The sequence below is a fragment of the Leopardus geoffroyi genome, chromosome C1, assembly GCF_018350155.1.
Source record: "Leopardus geoffroyi isolate Oge1 chromosome C1, O.geoffroyi_Oge1_pat1.0, whole genome shotgun sequence".
Taxonomy (NCBI): domain Eukaryota; kingdom Metazoa; phylum Chordata; class Mammalia; order Carnivora; family Felidae; genus Leopardus; species Leopardus geoffroyi.
Genome location: NC_059328.1, coordinates 195,108,931 through 195,129,063, shown reverse-complemented (window position 1 = coordinate 195,129,063; position 20,133 = coordinate 195,108,931). Strand labels below are relative to the sequence as shown.

General features: G+C 37.4%; 1 protein-coding gene across 46 annotated transcripts in view; it reads right to left on the bottom strand.

Annotated features, from left to right (window-relative positions):
• Positions 1 to 994: 994 nt before the first annotated feature.
• MAP2 (microtubule associated protein 2) overlaps positions 995 to 20,133 on the bottom strand; it is a 283,734-nt gene continuing 264,595 nt past the window's right edge. For 31 of the 46 annotated variants that reach the window (XM_045481056.1, XM_045481020.1, XM_045481026.1 and 28 more), the window contains 4 exons: positions 11,707 to 11,799; positions 9,408 to 9,489; positions 5,171 to 5,283; positions 995 to 4,943 (listed from right to left, as the gene is read on the bottom strand). In XM_045481056.1, the coding sequence (XP_045337012.1) occupies positions 4,728 to 4,943; positions 5,171 to 5,283; positions 9,408 to 9,489; positions 11,707 to 11,799 (504 nt within the window). In that variant the 3' untranslated portion in view covers positions 995 to 4,727. The remainder of the gene's footprint in view (positions 4,944 to 5,170; positions 5,284 to 9,407; positions 9,490 to 11,706; positions 11,800 to 20,133) is intronic. The other 15 variants (XM_045481057.1, XM_045481033.1, XM_045481041.1 and 12 more) reach the window with 1 other exon arrangement.

Here is a 20,133-nt window from a genome sequence, read left to right as displayed (position 1 = left end):
TCTTCCACCAGTCACAAGTTTCTACCACTTGTGATAGAATTATCTAGACTCTTTGATATTAGACTTGGTGATATTATCTCATGTAGTCTTAGGAGTAATTCTTACCTGTTAGGGGGCTGCAGGGGAGCTCTTTCCCCTTGGACTAGAAGAGGTGAATGCTTCTCATCTTTAACATGCAGACTGGTTCACCTAGGGAAATGCTGGAAGTTGGCATGGGGGTGGAGCCTGTGAATTTGCATGTCTAACCAGGTCCCAGGTGATGCCTGAGCACAATTTGAGTAGCAAGAAGCTAAAGGATTGAATAAAGATAGTGAAAAGGGCATATGGACCCACAGGAAGTCCACATTAGGACATGCACAGAATCAATTCCTCTTTTTTCTAGCAGTAGAACCCGACTTTACTTAGGACAGAACATTTAATTAGAAGGGAACATTTCCTCTTCACGATTAGTTTATGTAGTCCAGATAAGACCACTTCTTCCTTTGCTCTCCTCCTACCCCAACCTCCTGGGATAGAGTTAATCATGTGACCCAACAATGGGCAATCAGCAGAAGTAAACAGGTGACCCAAAGTTAAATGATTTTCAGACCCGGGACCTTGGCTAATGCTAGTGGGAAGGAGGCTTTCTTTAGTGGGTTGTAAAACCTGGAGCTTCCAGGGACCATCATGAAAGGTCAATAAAGCCAACACAGAAGAAGCAGAGCTAAGATTTAGAAAAAGAAAGATTCCTAATGACATCTTTTGAATGCCTGGATCCATCCATGCCTGAGGCTTGAATTGTTGGTCACTTAAGTCAATTTGATCTGTGCTTCTGTCACTTAAAACAGATAGCATCCTGCTAAATACAGTAGTAGATGAAGCCTGGTACACAGTAGGAATTAGGGAGATAATTGTAGCCTTCTCAGCATAATTTTTCCTTGATTGAACAGAGCACTGTGTGTGCATGTGTGTATAATGTTTTTTTTCCAGAGAAGAAACAATCTGAAACTATAAGTTAGGTGACAAGCAATTTTATTTTGCAAAACAATCACTATACAGCAACAAATACATTTGCAAATTTTGATTGAAAAACATGAACTAACTACAACCAGCCATTGAAGAAATGCCTTTCTATGGTAACAGGCTCTAGAATTATCAGAAGAAAGAAACCCCCCAGAGATTTGTAGCGGCATGTTGGAACCTTGGAATCCCAGCATACAGAGTATACTTTGTGTTGATTTTTTTTTCTTTTTGCTAAAGTTGAAGTAGATTTTCATGATTGACATTTTCTAAGTTTAAAAATAAGCTATTTCCTGCAGAGGGACTTGGCCTCAACCTACACACCCAGGCTAAAAATCCTAGGTGTAAAAACACAAACATCAGTGTTGATTTTAGCACATCAATCTTGGAAGGAATGCCTAAAGTTTGTCTTTCCAAGTCATGAATGTATTTTTGTTTTTTGGGTACTTAGACCATGAATAGTTTATTTTCCTCATTTTTGTGGCATGAAAAATAGGAGAAAAAGTGTAATTGTAGCAATGTCACAATCAACCACATTGAGATGATTTCTTTAACAATATCAACATGATGTTATATTTTGACTGATGATTCTATTTCCTGCTGTATTACTACATGAATGTGTGGAGAAGACCAACTACCATCAGCAGATTCTTCCATTTAACAGAGTTCTCTCTTCAGCCTTCTTTAGCCAAACCTAGTTGGTGTTACACAGGTGTCTTGCTTGTGGGTGGGATTTCAGCCTATCACCCTGCTGGAACTCAGCAGGAGAATCCAGAGAGAGTTGGTTCCTAAATGAACATGGCCTTTGAAACTCATCAGGAACTTGGATCTTCCCTGCGTCATTATGAAGTACCCAATTATTGGTTGCAGGTGACCCAAGAGAGTGAGTTCATTGGAGAAGCTGGCCTTTTAACTCTTCACAGCTCTGGATTACTTATGTATCCTTAAACAGGTTCTCAAAGGCTAAAGCCAGAGAGAAACTGGCATTAGTAGATCTAGAATTGGAACTATGAAGCTTTAATTTCTAGATCAGCGTATGGGTATCCCCACAAGAGTGGTGTTCAAAAAGCTTAATTTGTGCCGTTAATCTTGAGAGTGAAGGCAAGATAGGTTCCACCCCCTCTTCCCATAAGAAGACATTTAGCCTGTGTGTTTCCCTCTTCCATTGGTACAAATTATCAGTTACTTTTTGTTAACATTGTAAATAATCACATTTCCATACAAAGGAAGGACATTTATTCATTATAATTTTGCTGTGATTTGAAATAAACATTTGTTTTAATGCCAAATCTAAGTTAAACTTAGTGCTTTATATAATCTTTATTTGGGGCAAATGTATTCCCTACAAAAGTATTTGTAGGAAATGGAATTTTAATATGTACAGCATAATTACTTATTCTTAAGTTTTACAAAAAATTTAAACCAGGTTGATAAATAAATGCTTATTTTGTGGGTTAAGACTGTCCTAACCAACTGTTAACTTCTTTCTAGAGAACTTTAATCACTATCTAACACTATCAAACATGTAAGAAAGTACCATAAGTCTCCATATAACTATTCTTTCTTCCATTATTTTCTGGTGCATTTCAAGGGAAGCTGATGAGTAAAATGCTCAGATTGGTCAAATCCACATCACAGCACTTACTAGGCAGAAAATAGACATATCCATGGTCCTACTGAGCAGTTTCTAATTTTTTGACTGTCGTATAAAATAACTGATTTATATTTTCAGACATGTTTGCCTATGTAAAGCCTCCTTGTTGAGAATGAATGATGTGATTTTGCTCCTAGAGTTTTTTTGATGGGAGTCACATTGGTTGCAATATCCAGTGGTCACAAAATGGCAGTACCTGTGTCTCTCTGTCTTTGTATCCCTTGGCTGTGTTCTTAGATACTACTATACTTCCTCATTGCTACATCCATGCTCATCATTTCCTCCTTTATATTCAGGAATTGGCTTACGGAGATCAAACACCTATCAGACCATTTGCCTTTGACTGTTCATATCCAACCTACCAGCCCCGAGCAAGAAAAAACAGAGATAAAATACATAAGAGCATCCACCCAGACTGGTAACTCATTGCATATTCAGGCCATTGACTATAAATTGCTTATTCACAAGTCCAAAATGAATGATTTGTGAGAGGAATTAATTCATTTGTGATTTCTAGATGCAATATTAAGCCAGACCAACATTACCTTTTGATAAGTAATAGTCATATAGTGTTCCTTTACAGAGGGCAATGTTGGGAGTCCTGAAAAAACTGATTTAGATATCTGTATCTCAAATGTTTTGTAGCTATACCTTCTCAAAATACTGTATTTGTCCTTTCTGATCAAGGGATCTTTACTTTGGGTAAGAAAGCCAAATGTTTTCTATCAGGTAATTTAATTAGCAGTAACTTTTTGGAGGAGTGGGGCAACATGTCCCAAACTCCCTCTGTGAGTTTCAACTTTAGCAAATGGAAAAAAAAAAAAAAAAAAAAAGAAAGAAATCCTAAGAAGTCTGTTTTGTGAATGATTACAGGAATAAAACCCACACTATTCCATCATTCAAAATGAGATAAATCCATAATCTTAAACCAATAATCTGTAAACCCTTTCAATGTATAACTGGACCCACCCCCACAAACTCCATGTTGGTAAAAGCAAAGAAAAAAAATTTTTCCTAGCATCACGGGAGAGACTTGTATCTGGCACTAAAACAGGGTTACAGCTCTGAGTTGTTACAGGAAGCAACTTCATGCTAAAACTTTTTGTTCTTTTTTAATGTATTTTTTTTTTTTTGAGTAGGGAAAGAACCCTGCTAACATCTACTTTCACATACCTAAAATTGCAACACCAAAGGGTGCAGGAGACACAGATACTGTGAATAAGGAAGTATAATATTCAAGTATATGAGGAAGTATCACAAATGGCCACAGAGAAATATATATATATTTATATCTATAATACTGTATCAAACAGATGGAAAGGGAGTGTGAAACTGGTAGTGTGGACACAAATCTAGCTGATCAACTGACATTCTAATCAGACACGAGCCCATCCTAATGAAAGTGCTTCATTCCTAAGAGATGCACTTTTATACCACTTCCTCAACCACAGATCAAATGCTTCGTAACTATTTTTAATTAGTTAAATAATTTATTGGATTGACTTATACTCTGATATAATTATCCAGGTCCCAAATGTTAATAACTTAACTGAATCTTTCTTCCCATTTATACAAAATAACACTTAAAAAAAAAAAAAACAACTTATTTCTTACATGCTCTTTCCTTCCTGCAATCAGACTCCTTGATTTAATTTAACCTGTAATAAGTTAAAATGGGCAGCTTTTATCTTTTCACCCAGCAACAGAATAGTGAAATGAGCAGCTTGGATTTCAACAAGGCCTTTCAGAATGTATGGATAGCCTTCAGGCACATGAAAGGTAAAAATGCAAGTTTTAAAATAATAATACTCCATGCAAAACAGAGCAGAGCAAAAATAATTGTCCAACTGTACTCATGTAAAGCCAGTGTCTTCCTGTTGCAAATGGAAATCAAGTCAATTTCTGCATATACTATTCATTGTTTTTTTATAAAATTGTAACAATTACTACAGTTTGGGAATGAGATTATTTATTTTATGGTTTGTAAAGAATGAATATAACACCTGCTCAGAGCCCACGCCTGCCAAGAGCTCATGCCTAAATATTATTACTTTCAACGCTAAATGAGAAATATTCACAAGCCCTGCTTAGCGAGTGCAGCAGTGACATCCTCGGCCAAAGTGGCAAGCTGAGGGGATTCGAGCAGGTTGATGCTTCCAGAGGAGGAGACATTGCTGAGTCGTCGGGGGGACGCCACGCTGGATCTGCCTGGGGACTGCGTGATGATCTCAGCTCCGTGGTCCACACGGGCCTTAGCATGCTCTCTGAAGTTCAGCTTTTGACTGTCAATCTGTTCAAGACAAACATCAGTCCTTGTTAACTCAAGCATCTTAAATGGCCCCTAGACCTCCCATCGTGTCTCAGAGCTGATGTCAATGTCACTTCTGTTCAGCTCTGCCATCTCTACTTCCTCTATGCCCAGGTCTTCCATCTGGGACCCATTTTGATAAGGAGTATTTCAGAAGGATTAAAACAAAACAAAATAAGACAGGCTCGGCTCGCGACCTTGTTTCTTACCTTGACATTACCACCTCCAGGTACATGGTGAGCATTGTCGAGTGAGCCAACTTTAGCTTGGGCCTTTTCTTTGAAATCCAGTTTTACACTCTCAATCTTCACACGCCCACCACCTGTGAGAGGACAAAGCTTTTAAATGCCTTGCTACCATGACATCTTCTATTTGTGGTGACTATTTCCCTAAAATGATTTCAGTAGATAGACCATCACAAAGCACAAACTTCATTTACTATTCTTTTGACCATGGATGTGATGGGGATTTTTTTAGAATTCCAGTCCATACCATTATTCCCATACCACCCAAGGTAATGACATCTTTATTTTGTACCATCATATGGCCTGCTCTACACATTAATATCTTTTTCCTCTAAGCCAAAGTGAAGGCTGATTTCTAGATAAGTTTCCAATGTACTTATCTATTTTGAAACTTATCTCCTCTGCTCTTTACTTTTCAACTAATAAATTCTTCTTAATAATCTACCTATGTGTAACCTAAAATATACGAGGGGCATTTCCTTATCTATACAACAAAAACTCTAAAAATAACACAATGAAAATATCTCCTTTCACCCTTTCTAAAACATGGAACATCCAATCTCTTATCCTTAAGGGTGCAAATTAAATTGAAATGAAGATCTTCTTTAATGTTCTTCATGGTAATAGGTCACTTTTCCAAAAAAACTATAGGTTAGGAATGGTGCACATATGGGTCATATATTCATTTGTAAAATTTCAACACTGAGAGCTTGACTGATGAAATTCGAGCTGGAAACTAAGTGGTTTATAACTAGAGAGTTTTGAGAGTGTCCCGTTATCATTAGCAGATGGAATAATAGGAGGAGAACATTAAGAGATCCCATTCTTACACAGATGCCATAGGACCAATCTTACACTCATTTTGATCTGATAATGGGGATACAGTTTGGACCATGCCATTTCCCTAAATGCTAGTCTTAAATTTGAGGATCTACTGATAGATGAGACTGCCAACATGCCACCTTTTAGAGTGATGCCCCTATCTCTGCATGCCTTTTCCATCTTGCAAATGCAAGGAGTTCAAGCCCAGTTGGTATCCATTGTCCTTTAGTCTGAATTAGACTCCTTTACCTCTCCACCTAAGATTTGCTTTCACTTTGATTAGCAATTTGGTTTTGGCTGTGTGCATTTCTTTGAAAGGCCAGTGGTAAATGACATGATCCTCTACTATTATTGCATCTGTCTTAGGATTTTGACTTGGGAGAAACATGGAAAAGGTTTTTCAATTTTGGACTCTTGACGCTTATTTATCTCTCAAGGTCAGCAAAGAAAGGTCTGTTAAGTCTTCACAGACTTAGACCTTGCAGTATTTTTCTCATATGATACCTGGACATTTACAATGACACCCAACTACCTGGGAAAGTGCCCCTTGAAATTAAATGGTGTGATTAGATTACATTTTGAAGATATATCCATTCGTTCTTCTGAAGGTTTAGGATGTGCATGATGTTATTTAGCTCATGCTTACAGGAGACATGTAGTTGTCCCTCCCTCAAAATATGTATTATTGCAATAAATTTTATTCTTCCAACATTTCACCTGGCCATGTGGGTCTCACTTGTTAGTTGTGATGGGATTAGTGTGATTTATAAAACATACTTATCTTGATTAGAGCATAAAGGATGTTGAGTTCTCTAGATGAGATCCACTTTCTTGGGACCTTTTCTATTATTTTTTGGTAGCCTTTAATATAAGTGGCCTTTTCAAGCTCTCTTTCATGATTCTATGTTGTGTCAACATAACTGTGTTAAAATTTTTGTTGAATTCTATTTTACGACAGAAAAAAAATGTAAGGTTGACCCCAAATATATTCAGGAAAGGAAGCTCGAGAAGTCTGTTTTTGTGAAAATCCTACTAGAAACTTTTATATAACTACTAGAGAAGCCCATTTGAATTCATGGATCTATCCCCTTGGTCCTGAAGAATCCTGGCACCCACCAGGAGCCGTGATTGTGAAGGACTATAATCTTTATCAGGCCTCATACATCCTAAAGTTGAGCTTCCAGGTATTGAGTTGTTGCCTTTATTTTCTCTGTACATATTCCACATTCCAAAGTAACTTTGTGAAAAGCTTGCTGTTGTCAGGGATCATAGTGTTAACACTTCTTTATGAATTTAGTCATCTGCTGCAGTTCTTAGAAAAGTAAGATCCAGATTTAGGAATAGGTGGGAGTCTATGACAATAGTCTTTTATGACCAATAAATCTTACATAGACTATTTCCTTAACTGTGTAACATTTTTCTGTGCATCAAGAGTCTGGTTGAATTTGGCTAATGGAATACTTATTGTCTAAAATAAAGAATTCAAAATTTTATTTTGCATTCTGGAAGAAAATAGGTGGTATGGCCAAATACTTGTCATGTTGACACAGCAGTAGAGTCAACTAAGTGTTTGTAAGCTTGAGGTACAGACAGAATTGTGACGATATGCAGTATGACACCATGTCCCTGCTGCCTCAGGAATGAAAAAGAAGCTAATTCCAGGGTAACAGTTCTGAAATTAGTATTGGACATTATTGGGGATAATCTACAAAAAGACATGACCACTGATTGACCTGAGAGCTGGACCCGGGCACTTAGAGACTTCTCGTTCCCTACCCTGTCCTGGGAATGTGGGTTCTGCTTGCCTTTCCTGCTTCCAGAGGCTGCTCGAAGGACATAGCTCTGTGATAACGATGTGGTGTTGAGAGCTACACTGTAAACATGACTAAACCCAGTTAAGACCTCTTTGTAAGCTTCTAAGATTTGGCAAGTAGGTGTTGGGATCCACCTTGCTGCTACCCAAGACAAATGTCATATGTAAATTCCCTTTCCTTATTAAAATTGCCACTGCCAACCTGGAGGGGCCTGCCTCTTTCTTCAGTTTCTTCCTGCCTTCTGAGTACAGGGGCCAATTTCAGATTATACCAGGGAAGCTCCCAAGAGGGTCGTGAACCAACAGAGATTCCATATATGTATTTTCTAACTCCTTGATTTACTTTATGAACACACCTTCTCAAAGTGAAGCCTGACCCCTAGACATGTTTCCAATGCATTTATTCATTTTGAAACTTATCCTATCTACATTTGGTTTTCAACTAATTTTCAATTAGTACATTGCTAATAATCTTCTCTTGGTCACAAATCTTATTGGACTCAATTGTTGTTGTCGTTGTTCTTTTTCTTTTTAAATAGGCTTCATGCTCAGTGTGGAGCCCAATGCAGGGCTTGAACTCACGACCCTGTGATCAAGATCTGAGCTGAGATCAAGAGTCGGTGCTTAACCAACTGAGCTACCCAGGTGCCCTGGGGCTCACAGTTCTTATCCCTTGTTTCTGATAACATTTGAGATAATGAATGGTAATAACCTATTACTTGGTTTAATTAAGTTATCAGGCATACTAACATTGTGTCCTTCTATAATTCAATGGTATATACTGTGTCAAAACATTCTTAAGAAAATTATAAATTTGACAGTTGTCCACTATTTACATAGGCATGCAGGTAGAATTTAACAAAAATATGTGACAATGATACTCAGAATAAAAAATGACTCATAATATGTTAGATTTACATTTTAAAGATGAAATAATTCCCAGCAAGTATGAATATAAGTTCTACTTTAGACCACTAGTCCCATAGGATATTCTAGAAAAACGAGAGGCCAATGGTTAAATGAATTGGGATAAGCACTGCATCAAGCAATGGATCCATTAAGCACTGCATTCTGCTGAGGGTTCGTAATGCTTGTTGACCTACTATAGGATCTGAGAAATTCGGCAGATAAACACATTTCATCAGCTTTGCTTAAGCACAAACCCTATTTCACATAATGTAAAAAAAACGTCTTCATGAAAAATCTTTGGAAATGCTAATTTCAGCTCATGTAATTATGTATGAATACATGGCCCAAGGTATTTTATGGACTATATATTTTAAAAGAACTCCAGTGTGCAGGTTGAGAATGTAGAGATAAATGCATTTTATATATCTTTTGATTTTGAACTTGTCCTATGATATGTGGCCTCTTTGTGATATTGAAGTTTATCTGTCCAAATGAAGATGGCTTGAAGTTTCTAGCTTAAGTTTCTATTAATAAAAGCATGAATTTTCAGGATTTTGAGACATTTTTCCAATTAGGTATTTCATAACAAAAATTTTGCTTGTCAATTTCTTAAACACAATTTAATATTTCTCTAACTACTAAGAAGAATTTATTTACCTGGCCTGTGGCGGATGTTCTTCAGAGAGCCACATTTGGATGTCACATGGCTTAGGTCTATCTTCTTGGTAACAATCTGTACCTGTATGAGCCACATAAAATATGCTTAAAATGGTTGGGACATAGACAAGCTCCCAAGCTCATATGCAAAACCCACAAACATATCCAAGCTCACAGCACCCAACAACACAGAAACCCAAACTGAAGTACATACACACACACAGGAAAACATAACCTCCCAATATCCTCCCACGTTTGGTGGGGGAGAAGGACTAAAGTGAAAGAAAATCCTAGAATAGAAGATTTTATTAGTAGAAAACAGATCATGCCACAAGAGGATAGCAACACCTGGATTAATAGGGCAAGCTTCCACTCAGAGAATGAAACCACACGGTGTTAAACCTTCCCATAAGCAAAAAGCCAAGTGAAGAGATGAATTATTTTTTTAAAAGTGATTTTTACATAAAAGTGACCACCATTGCTCATAGATATAAGACCACCACTGCTTTAAGATACAAGAAGAAAGCTGTAACCATGCTTTTCTAAAATACTATTGTCATGTCTTGGCTAATGGAATTTTTCTCACACACCAAATTATAAGATGGTATCAACATTTTTTCTTGTATTTTATTGAAATTATTTCCTCTCCCCGTGTTAGAAACAGTGCTTTTCCAAATGTGGGCTGTTGTCCATTTGCATTAGATGTACATGGGATTACTGAATTGGACACTTTGGAAATGAGGCCATGGAATCTGCATATTTGAACAAGTGATTCTTCTCTAGAGGAAAGTTTAAGACTATTGTTTTGGAGGTTGGAAGCTCCCCTAATTTCTTTAAGATGGTTAGTTATCTCATTTATCCTTTGCCACTTAGCTGTTTGGACAAGCAGGCCCTGCAGTAGAGGATAGGGGTCACCCTTTGATACCCTCCAGTTATTTCCCAGGACCGAGACTGTTTCTGTGAAAGTATCACATGGTTTGCACTTACAGTCAGGACACAGGGAGGAGGGCAACGTGTCAATGTAAATACTGATTCTGAGGCTTAGCCCAGCACCCTTAAAGGAGCCCAGCAAACCTTGTTATGGACTTCCTATGAGAGTGACATTTTCATGCTCAGTGGGACTAGTTCAAGCAAGAGGTGACAGCTCCTGGTAGCAGGCAGTTGTTTGTCCCCTTTCACTGCTTGACTCCATCTCTGCCCAGCTGAGGAGCAAGGAGCCAAGAGTTATTAAACAGGTGAGAAATCTGGACTTTACACTGTAAATTACTTAAGTCACAGATGGCCAGGTTCTGAAGTTTTAGGTGACAGGATCTGTAGAACAGACAGTCAGCCTGGCTCACCTCTTTTATTATTCTTTTTTTTTTTTTTTTTTTTTTTTTAAATTTTTTTTTCAATGTTTATTTATTTTTGGGACAGAGAGAGACAGAGCATGAACGGGGGAGGGGCAGAGAGAGAGGGAGACACAGAATCGGAAACAGGCTCCAGGCTCTGAGCCATCAGCCCAGAGCCTGACGCGGGGCTCGAACTCGCGGACCGCGAGATCGTGACCTGGCTGAAGCCGGACGCTTAACCGACTGCGCCACCCAGGCGTCCCTCTTTTATTATTCTTATTTTGTGAAGAATCATGCTGACTATACCTTGGGTTTGCCTCTGCCTCAACTACATTTTAGAAAAATGGATTCATCTTTCCCTTCCTCTCAAAGGACATTATTTCCACTCAATTCAAGGCACAGAAAACATAACCCCGTCAAGACAAAATTTATATTGGGACTTTGAATGACACATGAACTGTGTTTCATTAGTTTTGCATTATTGCAAATGATATCCTAACTCTCATGAATAGCAATGGACAAAAGACTGTCATAATACACTTTAGGTACTTTCAAGTGTATCAGCCTTTGCTTCAAGAGTAATTTAAATGGAACTATAAATGTGTGTGTGCCCAGCTGACTTCTGTTGGGGAGTAGAGACAGCATGAGGAAATACCTTGAAGCCAAAGGCCAGCAAACAAAATTGGCAAGTGAGGTGGGTTTGCCATCCCCCTGAAAACCACTGTGCAGTCCATTAAGGTTTTATTCCTCAATTCAAAGAAAGAAATTTGTTGATGACCTTACAGGGAAGGATGGGAAGTCCACCAGCAAAAATGCAAGGGTGACCAGCTCCCCGACCAGGGCACACGTGGAGCAGCAACAAGAAGGGGGGTGTGTATTGTGAGGAAGGCAGGAAAAGAGACAGTGTGCTGGCTGTGCAGATGGCTCCACACAATCAGGACAGCTTTCTAATAGAAGCTTCTACTTACATTTCCGCCCCCAGCAGAATGTTTGATGTTATCCTTGGAACCACATCTGGACTGAACCTTGCTAAAATCGATCTTCTTGTTTAAAATCCTAACCTAAAAGGAATTGGAGGTAACTTCACCGTGCATTATTCTTTCAGTATGCTGGGTATAGGGAGCCAGAATGGATCAGTGCCAAGGAGGCTCCAAACTTCCTTCCACCTACATAATCATTTAAGAGAAAAAAAAAACTAACACTGGAACTGAAGAACAGATCTATCATATAAATATGAGCCCCTATTCTCCTGAATCCCCAAGGGCCAAATGCTCAAGAACTTTAGATATCCAAGTTGTAGGCAGGTGTAATCTGGAAATGATGAGAAGAATAGAAAAATAAAAATTGGGCCATCTGTGATGGGGAGGCTCCTGATACTGTGGACAATGCTGGGACCCAGGTCTACTCTATGAAAGGCCCAATAGTGTAATTCAGTGTAGTAGATGCCCTACCCCCTTAAATCCTACAGTGTCAACCATCGTAATTATAAATTACCTGGTACATTTGACTTTTTATTGGTTGACATAGCACAAATGAGGTTCATGACTGGTTGGGCTGAATGCCATAGATGAGGGTTCTTATGCATCCAGTGGAAGAACCCTTGCTTTCCCAAGGGGGTCAACAAAGAGGCTCAGGGCCTCCTCTGCAGAAAGGGCTTCACTACTGCCTTGCAGGTTTGGTTCAGTGGTCTTCTGAGAGGCCTCTCTCTGACAACTGCTCATAAACAGCCATAAACCTTGGATGATTGGTGTGGAAGCATTCTTTCCATTTTTAGAAGGAAGCCAACCAAGGACCACTAGTTAGCTGACTTATACTAGGTCATGTAAAGGTAGTCCAGGCCTTCATTAGGTCCAAAAGGTTTGAGGTTAGGCGTTTTATTTCTATTTTCAGAAAGTTCAGTATTCATCTTAAGGACAATAGCAAATCTAGATCTGGACAGATATTACTCTAGTGTAATGTAATGTGTAAAGTAATAGCTCTTGTGACTTCTTTCATGCGTCTTAAATTTTGCATGTTTTGGAGGGCACATGAATAACGTAAGCAGGGAAAGAAAGGTTTATTTTTGTTGTTTGTTTCTTTGATTTTACTTTGGCTACTTCTACTACTCTGCCGGTGTCCCTTTAATAGCTAAAGAGAAATTATGTTTTCAATGCTTTAGGGGACAGTTTGTCCTCTTATTATAAAAAGCTAAATAAATATATCCTAGATATACAGCCCTCTCCAAGAGTGGCATCACATCTCTTGGTATTTGCAAAACAGAGTAAAAAATTCAAGTTGACAGTCCTGACTATTTTTAACTAGACAAAGCTTAAATTGCAGTGCCTGCCTACCACTGACAAGAGAGCTTGTCCCTTACAGGGAAATATCATTGACAGCTCTCATCGGCTGCCCAAGGAAAGGGCCTCTTGCCAAAATCTGAATTCAGAAAACATGATGACTGGGCCACTCTTTAGGGCATGATAAAAATTCCAATTTAAAAAGAAGGGGGTAATATCACAGAGTCTGTATCTAACAATAAGTGTAGTTGTATGCTAGGAATTTCACATAAAATGGAGACACAAATAACTTTGTCAACAAGGGCCATTACACCTCAAGCCTCACAGATAAATTATTTGTAGAAAGCAAATCATTTTATTATTTCAAATAATAATACTTTTAATTATCCTCCATGAGTATCTAATTATTTTGTCAATGAAACAGAATTCATCTAAGCCATTTTTCCTAATCTTTGTGGATGTACAGGGTCTCATATTCCATTTGCAAATTTTAATTTAAAGATCATTAGAATACAAATCAAGTGACTCATTACCAAGTGATCAAAGCCAAATGTTAAATCTGATTCACTTGTTGCAAAAATGGAAATTCCAATTTTAGTTGCATGAATCTGTTTGACTCTAACATTTAATCAACTGGCAATTTTTATGATTTCTAAAACAAATGATTCAAACCTAAAGGGGGCACATTGCTAGCATTATTTAAAGGCACTTTAAATCTTAAAATCCTAAAACTTAAAGGCTGACTTCTGTCGATTTTCCTCAGATTTTCTAGAGAATCATAGATTTTCTAGTGAAACAACCAGGGGTCTTTTTTGACAGTAGACTTTCCCAACCTATGTCTTTTCAATTCTTAAGATGAAGCAGACCTTTGACATGCATTAATGGCATGTTCTTTACATATTTCCATATTTGTAATAGCTTCAGAGTATATTATTTTTGCTAAACAAATAAGGCAGAATATGACATTCACCATTTTGCTTGATGGTTGAATAGACAGAAACAAAATCACTTTGGGCACTAGATGCTTGATGATCAGTAAAGTTGTGCTCTAGCTTGACAACTTGCACCCACCTAATCCATGTGATGCACATTTATGCTTTAACAAAATCACAAAATACTTCATGGCAAAGAACTCCGGGATCATTTACAAATAATTAACACCTTAGAGAGTTAATTCCACAAATATCAGCAGTCCTCAGAAATCATTCCACAAAATAGAAAAATAGATAGCTGCTGTGAAGGAGAAAGCTTTATTCCAGATTCGTGCTCTTTTTCTAAATCAGAGACTCAAATTTTAACTCTCTGTGCTCTATGGATGGGTCTAAATAAAAATGACTTTTTTGGGTAAGGAATTTCCATTGAGCTTTTGTTTTCCTATATATCAAGGGAAAATCATTTTGACATTTCAGAGATGGTCTAGAAAAAATATAGCAAACTTCTATTTGATGAACTAATTTTCTATATTCATGATACGGAGGAAAAAATATTTGAATAATCATGATACAAGGTTAACTCTAAAGTGCATTTTATCTTTTTTGTCAATTTCTTTCAGTCAAAATTTTTACCTGCACTATTAATGCAAAATGGAGCCATTTGAAAGAGTAGCAATCTTTCCTTCTGTGTACTTTATAGTGGAAGGGAAACGTATTATTTCAATTAACTGAATCATCTTCCTAAAGCTCTGCCTTACTCAAAATTCTCCCAAAGTCTATTTTCTATTAGATGCATCAAAAATTCTTAGGTAGGCCATCAGGTTCTCCAAATTCTGATTTTTGAGCCTGCTTCTCAAAATTTTACATTTTGGCCAGACAGTGTTGCATTCCATACTTTAAGGCCCTTGTTTACGTTTTGAAGTTTATTCCCATGCTTTCTTTATGTTCTCTCTCGCTAGAATGCCTCATTCCAAGTTGAGTCTGGAACTCATCATTCTTCAAGGATCAGCCCATCAGTCCCTCTCATGGGATCAGTCCATCAGTCCCTCTCAAGGGAGGCTGGCAAAAAAGGATTTCAGTCTCAGGAACAAAGGTTGGAGACTTGCTTGCATTCACTGTTGACTTTTCATTTACATAAGAGTCATATAAGAAAGAGTTAAAAAGAATAGACTAATGTAATTGAATAATTAATCAGAATTATTTTATTTTACTTTTTACTAATTCTATCTTCCTCCACCACATGAGGGAAGAACAGTGTAGTGACTTTCTGGATATTCCTGGTGCGACTCTAGTTGGATTTTATAATGATGGTTCAGTTGAAATGATATGCCACTGTACTCTCTCTGCATGGAAGTTTGAATGCTCCTTTAGAGAAATACACTTCTTTTTCTCCCCAAATGAGGTTGCTTTAAGAAGGACCAGAAGACAAAACGTAGGATATGTCTGAAGGCAAGAACAAATTTCTTTTTACCAGAGCTTCGTTGGAAATACGAAACGTGTAAAATGAAAGAAAATATAATCCTGGTTTATGGTTTTTAGTAAAACGATTTATAAACCAGAGGCATTAATCACCATGTCAACTTGAATTTCTTAAGCAATGGTGTTTTGATCTTTTTTTTAAATTTGACACACTCTGATGCTGGTTTCTTCATCAAAAGATCCACATGCAGCTCAAGATAGCAAGATATGGAGATTAACTGGGAGTTCAAAAGTTTGGATTCTCTTCTTGGCTCTCCTACATGATAGTGCTAGGCTCTACAGACAACCTCTAGCTAGGTATGATCCTTAATTGCTGTATCACTTCTTTATTCCTCGATCTAACGTTGTCTTAGAAAGAATACTTTTTTTTTCTTTTGAACAGGTAGTGGCCAGTGACACTCAACTGATTTCCCTTCAACTTTCCAGGAGATTAAGCTTTTCCCTTGGCTTTACATGATTTCTCAGGAGTGCTTAAAAATAAAGCCTTTCCTTGGCCTTGCATTAGAAAAACACTTTCTCTCCCTCTTTCTCTCTCAAAAGTATTTCCCATTTTATAGCATTCAATTTTAATGAAAACTATTTATCGAGCCTATTTAGGGTCCTGCAGTATCATGTATTAAAACAAAAGGGGCTCCTGGGTGACTCAGTCAGTTAAGCATCGGACTCAGTTTCGGCTCAGGTCATGATCTCATGGTCATGAGTTTGAGCCTCGTGTGGAGCTCTGTGCTGACCATGGAGCCTGCTGTGACTCTCTCTCTCTCTCCCTCTCTCTCTGCCTCTCCCGCCTCTCAAAATAAAGAAATAAACACTTAAAAAATGACAACCTCAGGTATTTCTGAAGAATAAAAGTTCTCTGGAACAGATGATGTTTTACAAAGACTCTTTTGTTAACAACCATGTACTCAGATTAAAATGCATATAGACTTTATAGTCTATTTCAAATTTTTTTTATTTATTGAATTGCAAGGTCTCTTTTCTTTTTAATTTACACAGAGAGAGAGACAGAGTGCAGGCAGGAGAGAGGAGCAGAGAGAGAGAAAGAAGAGAATCTTAAGTAGGCTCCATGCTCAGCACGGAACCCGACTTGGGGCTTGATCCCACGACTCTGGAATCATGACCTGAGCAGAAATCCAGAGCTGTTTATTCAACCCACTGAGCCACCCAGACGCCCCTCTATTTCAAACTTTAACTCTGCCTATACTGGCCTATAACTTCTTCAGAATTTGATGTATCAAATATAAGCAATAAATAGAGTGCACATGTAAATAGAAATAACAGTTTATATCAAAACCTACAATTCCACAGAGCTCTAAAGGAAAAGGATACATTGGAGGGGCCCATCAAGATGCCAGCCCAATTTTTCTATGCAGGCTATGCCACACAGCAAAAAACAGAACCACATCAAAAACCCTGAATAAGCAAATAATGCTGAAAAATTTGTAAAGAAATGTTTGGTGGAACAGACACTGAGTTTAGGCATTAACCTCATGGTTGAACACTGGCACTACATTTTTTTGTTCAGTTTAAATTTGTAAGAAATTTAAGGAATAGTGGACCAAGTGTAAAGGCAGTAAGTCTTTTTTTTTTAATTTTTTTAATGTTTATTTATTTTTGAGAGAGAGGCAGACTACAAGCGGGGAGGGGGTAGAGAGAGAGAGGGAGAGACAGAATTGGAAGCTGTCATTTCCACTGAGCCACCCAGGCACCCCAAGGCAGGAAGTTTTAAAGGGTTTATTTAGGGGGTGCCTGGGTAGCCAGTAGGTTAAGCATCCAACTTCAGCTCAAGTCATGGTCTTGCAGTTTGTGAGTTCGAGCCCCGCATCAGGCTCTGTGCTGACATCTCAGAGCCTGGAGCCTGCTTAGATTCTTTGTCTCCCTCTCTCTCTGCCCCTCCCCCACTCACATTCTGTCTCTCTCTCAAAAAATGAATAAACATTAAAAAAATTTTAATTTAGTTCAGTTGTTTGAAAATAATCTGAGATTCAAGGTTGTTCCTATGTCCTTGCTTGGCTTGTAAGTAAATAGCAAACATAAAAAGGACTCTATAGGCCTCAACTTGTAATGATTTTTATCATAGTTTTTAAATAATTATTATTTATGCAGCCTAGCTCCAAAATTTTTCATTACCCTACAAAAGATACTTGAATTATAGTTATAAAATTTCTCTTGCATAAAGACAGGGTCCATGATATTAAGGAGCTTTTGCTTTGAGATAATGTTGACTTTCAAACACACACACACACACACACACACACACACACACACACACACCCTTGTCAGTATACTTTAATGCATATTCAGTGAATAGTTTTTCTTCATGCTGGATTGACAATATTTTAAAGCTTATGGGGTATTTTATTGCTTTTCTTATTTAGCACTTATTTATAGCCCAATGAGATGGAAAGAAATGGCTTGGAAAGAACTTTAAATTGTTACATAAGGGCAAGACAGCTAGGGGAAGATAGGAAATGAAAAAAAAAAAGCCACTTCTTTTCTGCCTAGATTGTAGAGACCATGTCTCTTTCCATTTGTCATAGAGTACCCATCAGGGTCTTAATAAATGTTTGATGAAATAATACCCAATGAGAATGAGGAATAAATCTAAATAAATTGTAATTCTCTTTTAATTTATAAAGCTTATAATTTTATTAATTTAGTTATATGTTAATAGCACTCAGTAGACCTTTCACAATGGTGGCCATCATAATTTGACAGAATGAGAAAAAAACCCTGTTTCAGTATAATTTATTACTTGCCTCCAGCATTAATTCCATTTTCTCCTTGAATATGAAACTAAAAGTAACTTATTCAAATTACACGTGAAAGGCCCAAAAAGTTTTCTAATTCCTAAAACTTTATAAGAAAATCTAAAAAAAGGTTCCTGTCCACATTTCCCTCATCCATTCCCTCCTTCCTCCCTCTCTCCCAATTACATTTCAGAAGCACTGATTGCTTTACTCAAGTTCAGCTTGCCCTTTGTGGCACATACTTAAGGAATTTGTTAGAATAGCTAAGTGAATATTCGTAATGAGTTGTAATGCAAAAATACTATCAATCTCTTAAGTAGAACCATGAATTTGAGAGTTTAAAGTGACCTCACCATCTGCTTAAATGAAATGGTATGACATTAAGATGGTACAAATACATTATATTAATGGCACTACAAAAAGAAGTATATTTTGTTGTTTCTATTGTCTTTTTAAAAAAGTTCACTTATTGATTTTGAGACGGAGATAGAGAGAGTGTGACTGGGGGAGGGGGCAGAGAAAGAGGGAGAGAGAGAATCCCAAGCAGGCGCCGAGCCTCACGTGGGGTTCAAGTCTCATGAACCGTGAGATCATGACCTGAGCCGAAATCAAGAGTTGGATGTTTAACCAACTGAGGCACCCAGGTGCTCCTCTAAATAAGTTTTTTAAAAAGATGCCAGGGCAACACTGACTGGGAAGGTAATAGATTGACACATTCTACAAGATTCTGTATATAAAAGAGAAGTACTGTTCTTTTCTTTAACAGGTGTGACTTGCTCGAAGATGCCACCATCTTTAGCGCAGCTGACCTGAAAATGACTGACTGTTCCATGAACGAAGGAGAAGTATATAATCCACAAGGTAATCAGTCAAATCCATAGACATGTCCTTGCAGAGATCATGATCTAGCTAACCATCATATCCAAAAAGCTATAAAATAAAATAGTTTTTGTGAAGTCACCCCATCAGTAACTTTCAACTATGACAAGGGTACAAAAATTGTTCTTTGTATCGTCATCTTCATAAAGCTTTTGGAGAAAAAAACGAGAAACTTGTTAAAGCATGTAAAGTATTCCACATAAATCAAAGTACCTATAAAAAAGCTGATCCATTGATAGGAAGGGTAAAAAGTACCATTCACTGAGTTCTTGCCTAAATTTTTTATGCCACGCATTTAGAGAAACTGTTTATTTTCCTACTTGTGTTTAAATCAAGCAGCTGTGTTCTTAAAAAGCTAACACTATTGACTGTAAAATCTAGATTTAGATTTCATGTAGAATAGGGAGCTAACTACATTGAAATAGTTTCAAGTTAATACACTAAGATAGTCTTACCTGAGCCTCGAGTTAAATTAACCAAGGTCACAATGTACAGTGAATCTAGGATTGGGTATGTTCTTTCCAGCAGAATGAATTTGTGTTTTAGCTGAAAAGACTAATATTATTGCTTTCTGTAAAGCTCCTCACATCTTCAGCTAGTTTATCTATTCCATTATGCATTGATTTGCTTCACTGAACTGAGCCACAGAGCTAAGCCTCTCTTCCAATATAAAATTGGACTTTTAACAGAAGCGATAATAAATGTAAGCACACAACCTATACATACGGAAGGGCAATAAATGCTCAGATTCAGGCAAATAATAAAGCTTCCCAACTTGAAAGTTGTTGGGTTCCCAAGACATATATATTTTTTATTACATATTTCCCCTCCCATTTCTTAATGATTATACAAACTTTAAAACAGCAATAATATAGCTTTTAAAATGAAATCATTGGCATACAGTCTAACCACTTCAGATTTAACAATAGAGCCTGTGTAGAAGAATTAAGGTTACATCTATAATTTTCCTCCTTTATTTATTAATAAGAATTGTGTGACTATTTTTCCTAATATCTATAGACTACATATCTCTATTACAAAACTTGCCTTCTACGGAAAGTATTGCTATTATCCTGTCCTCT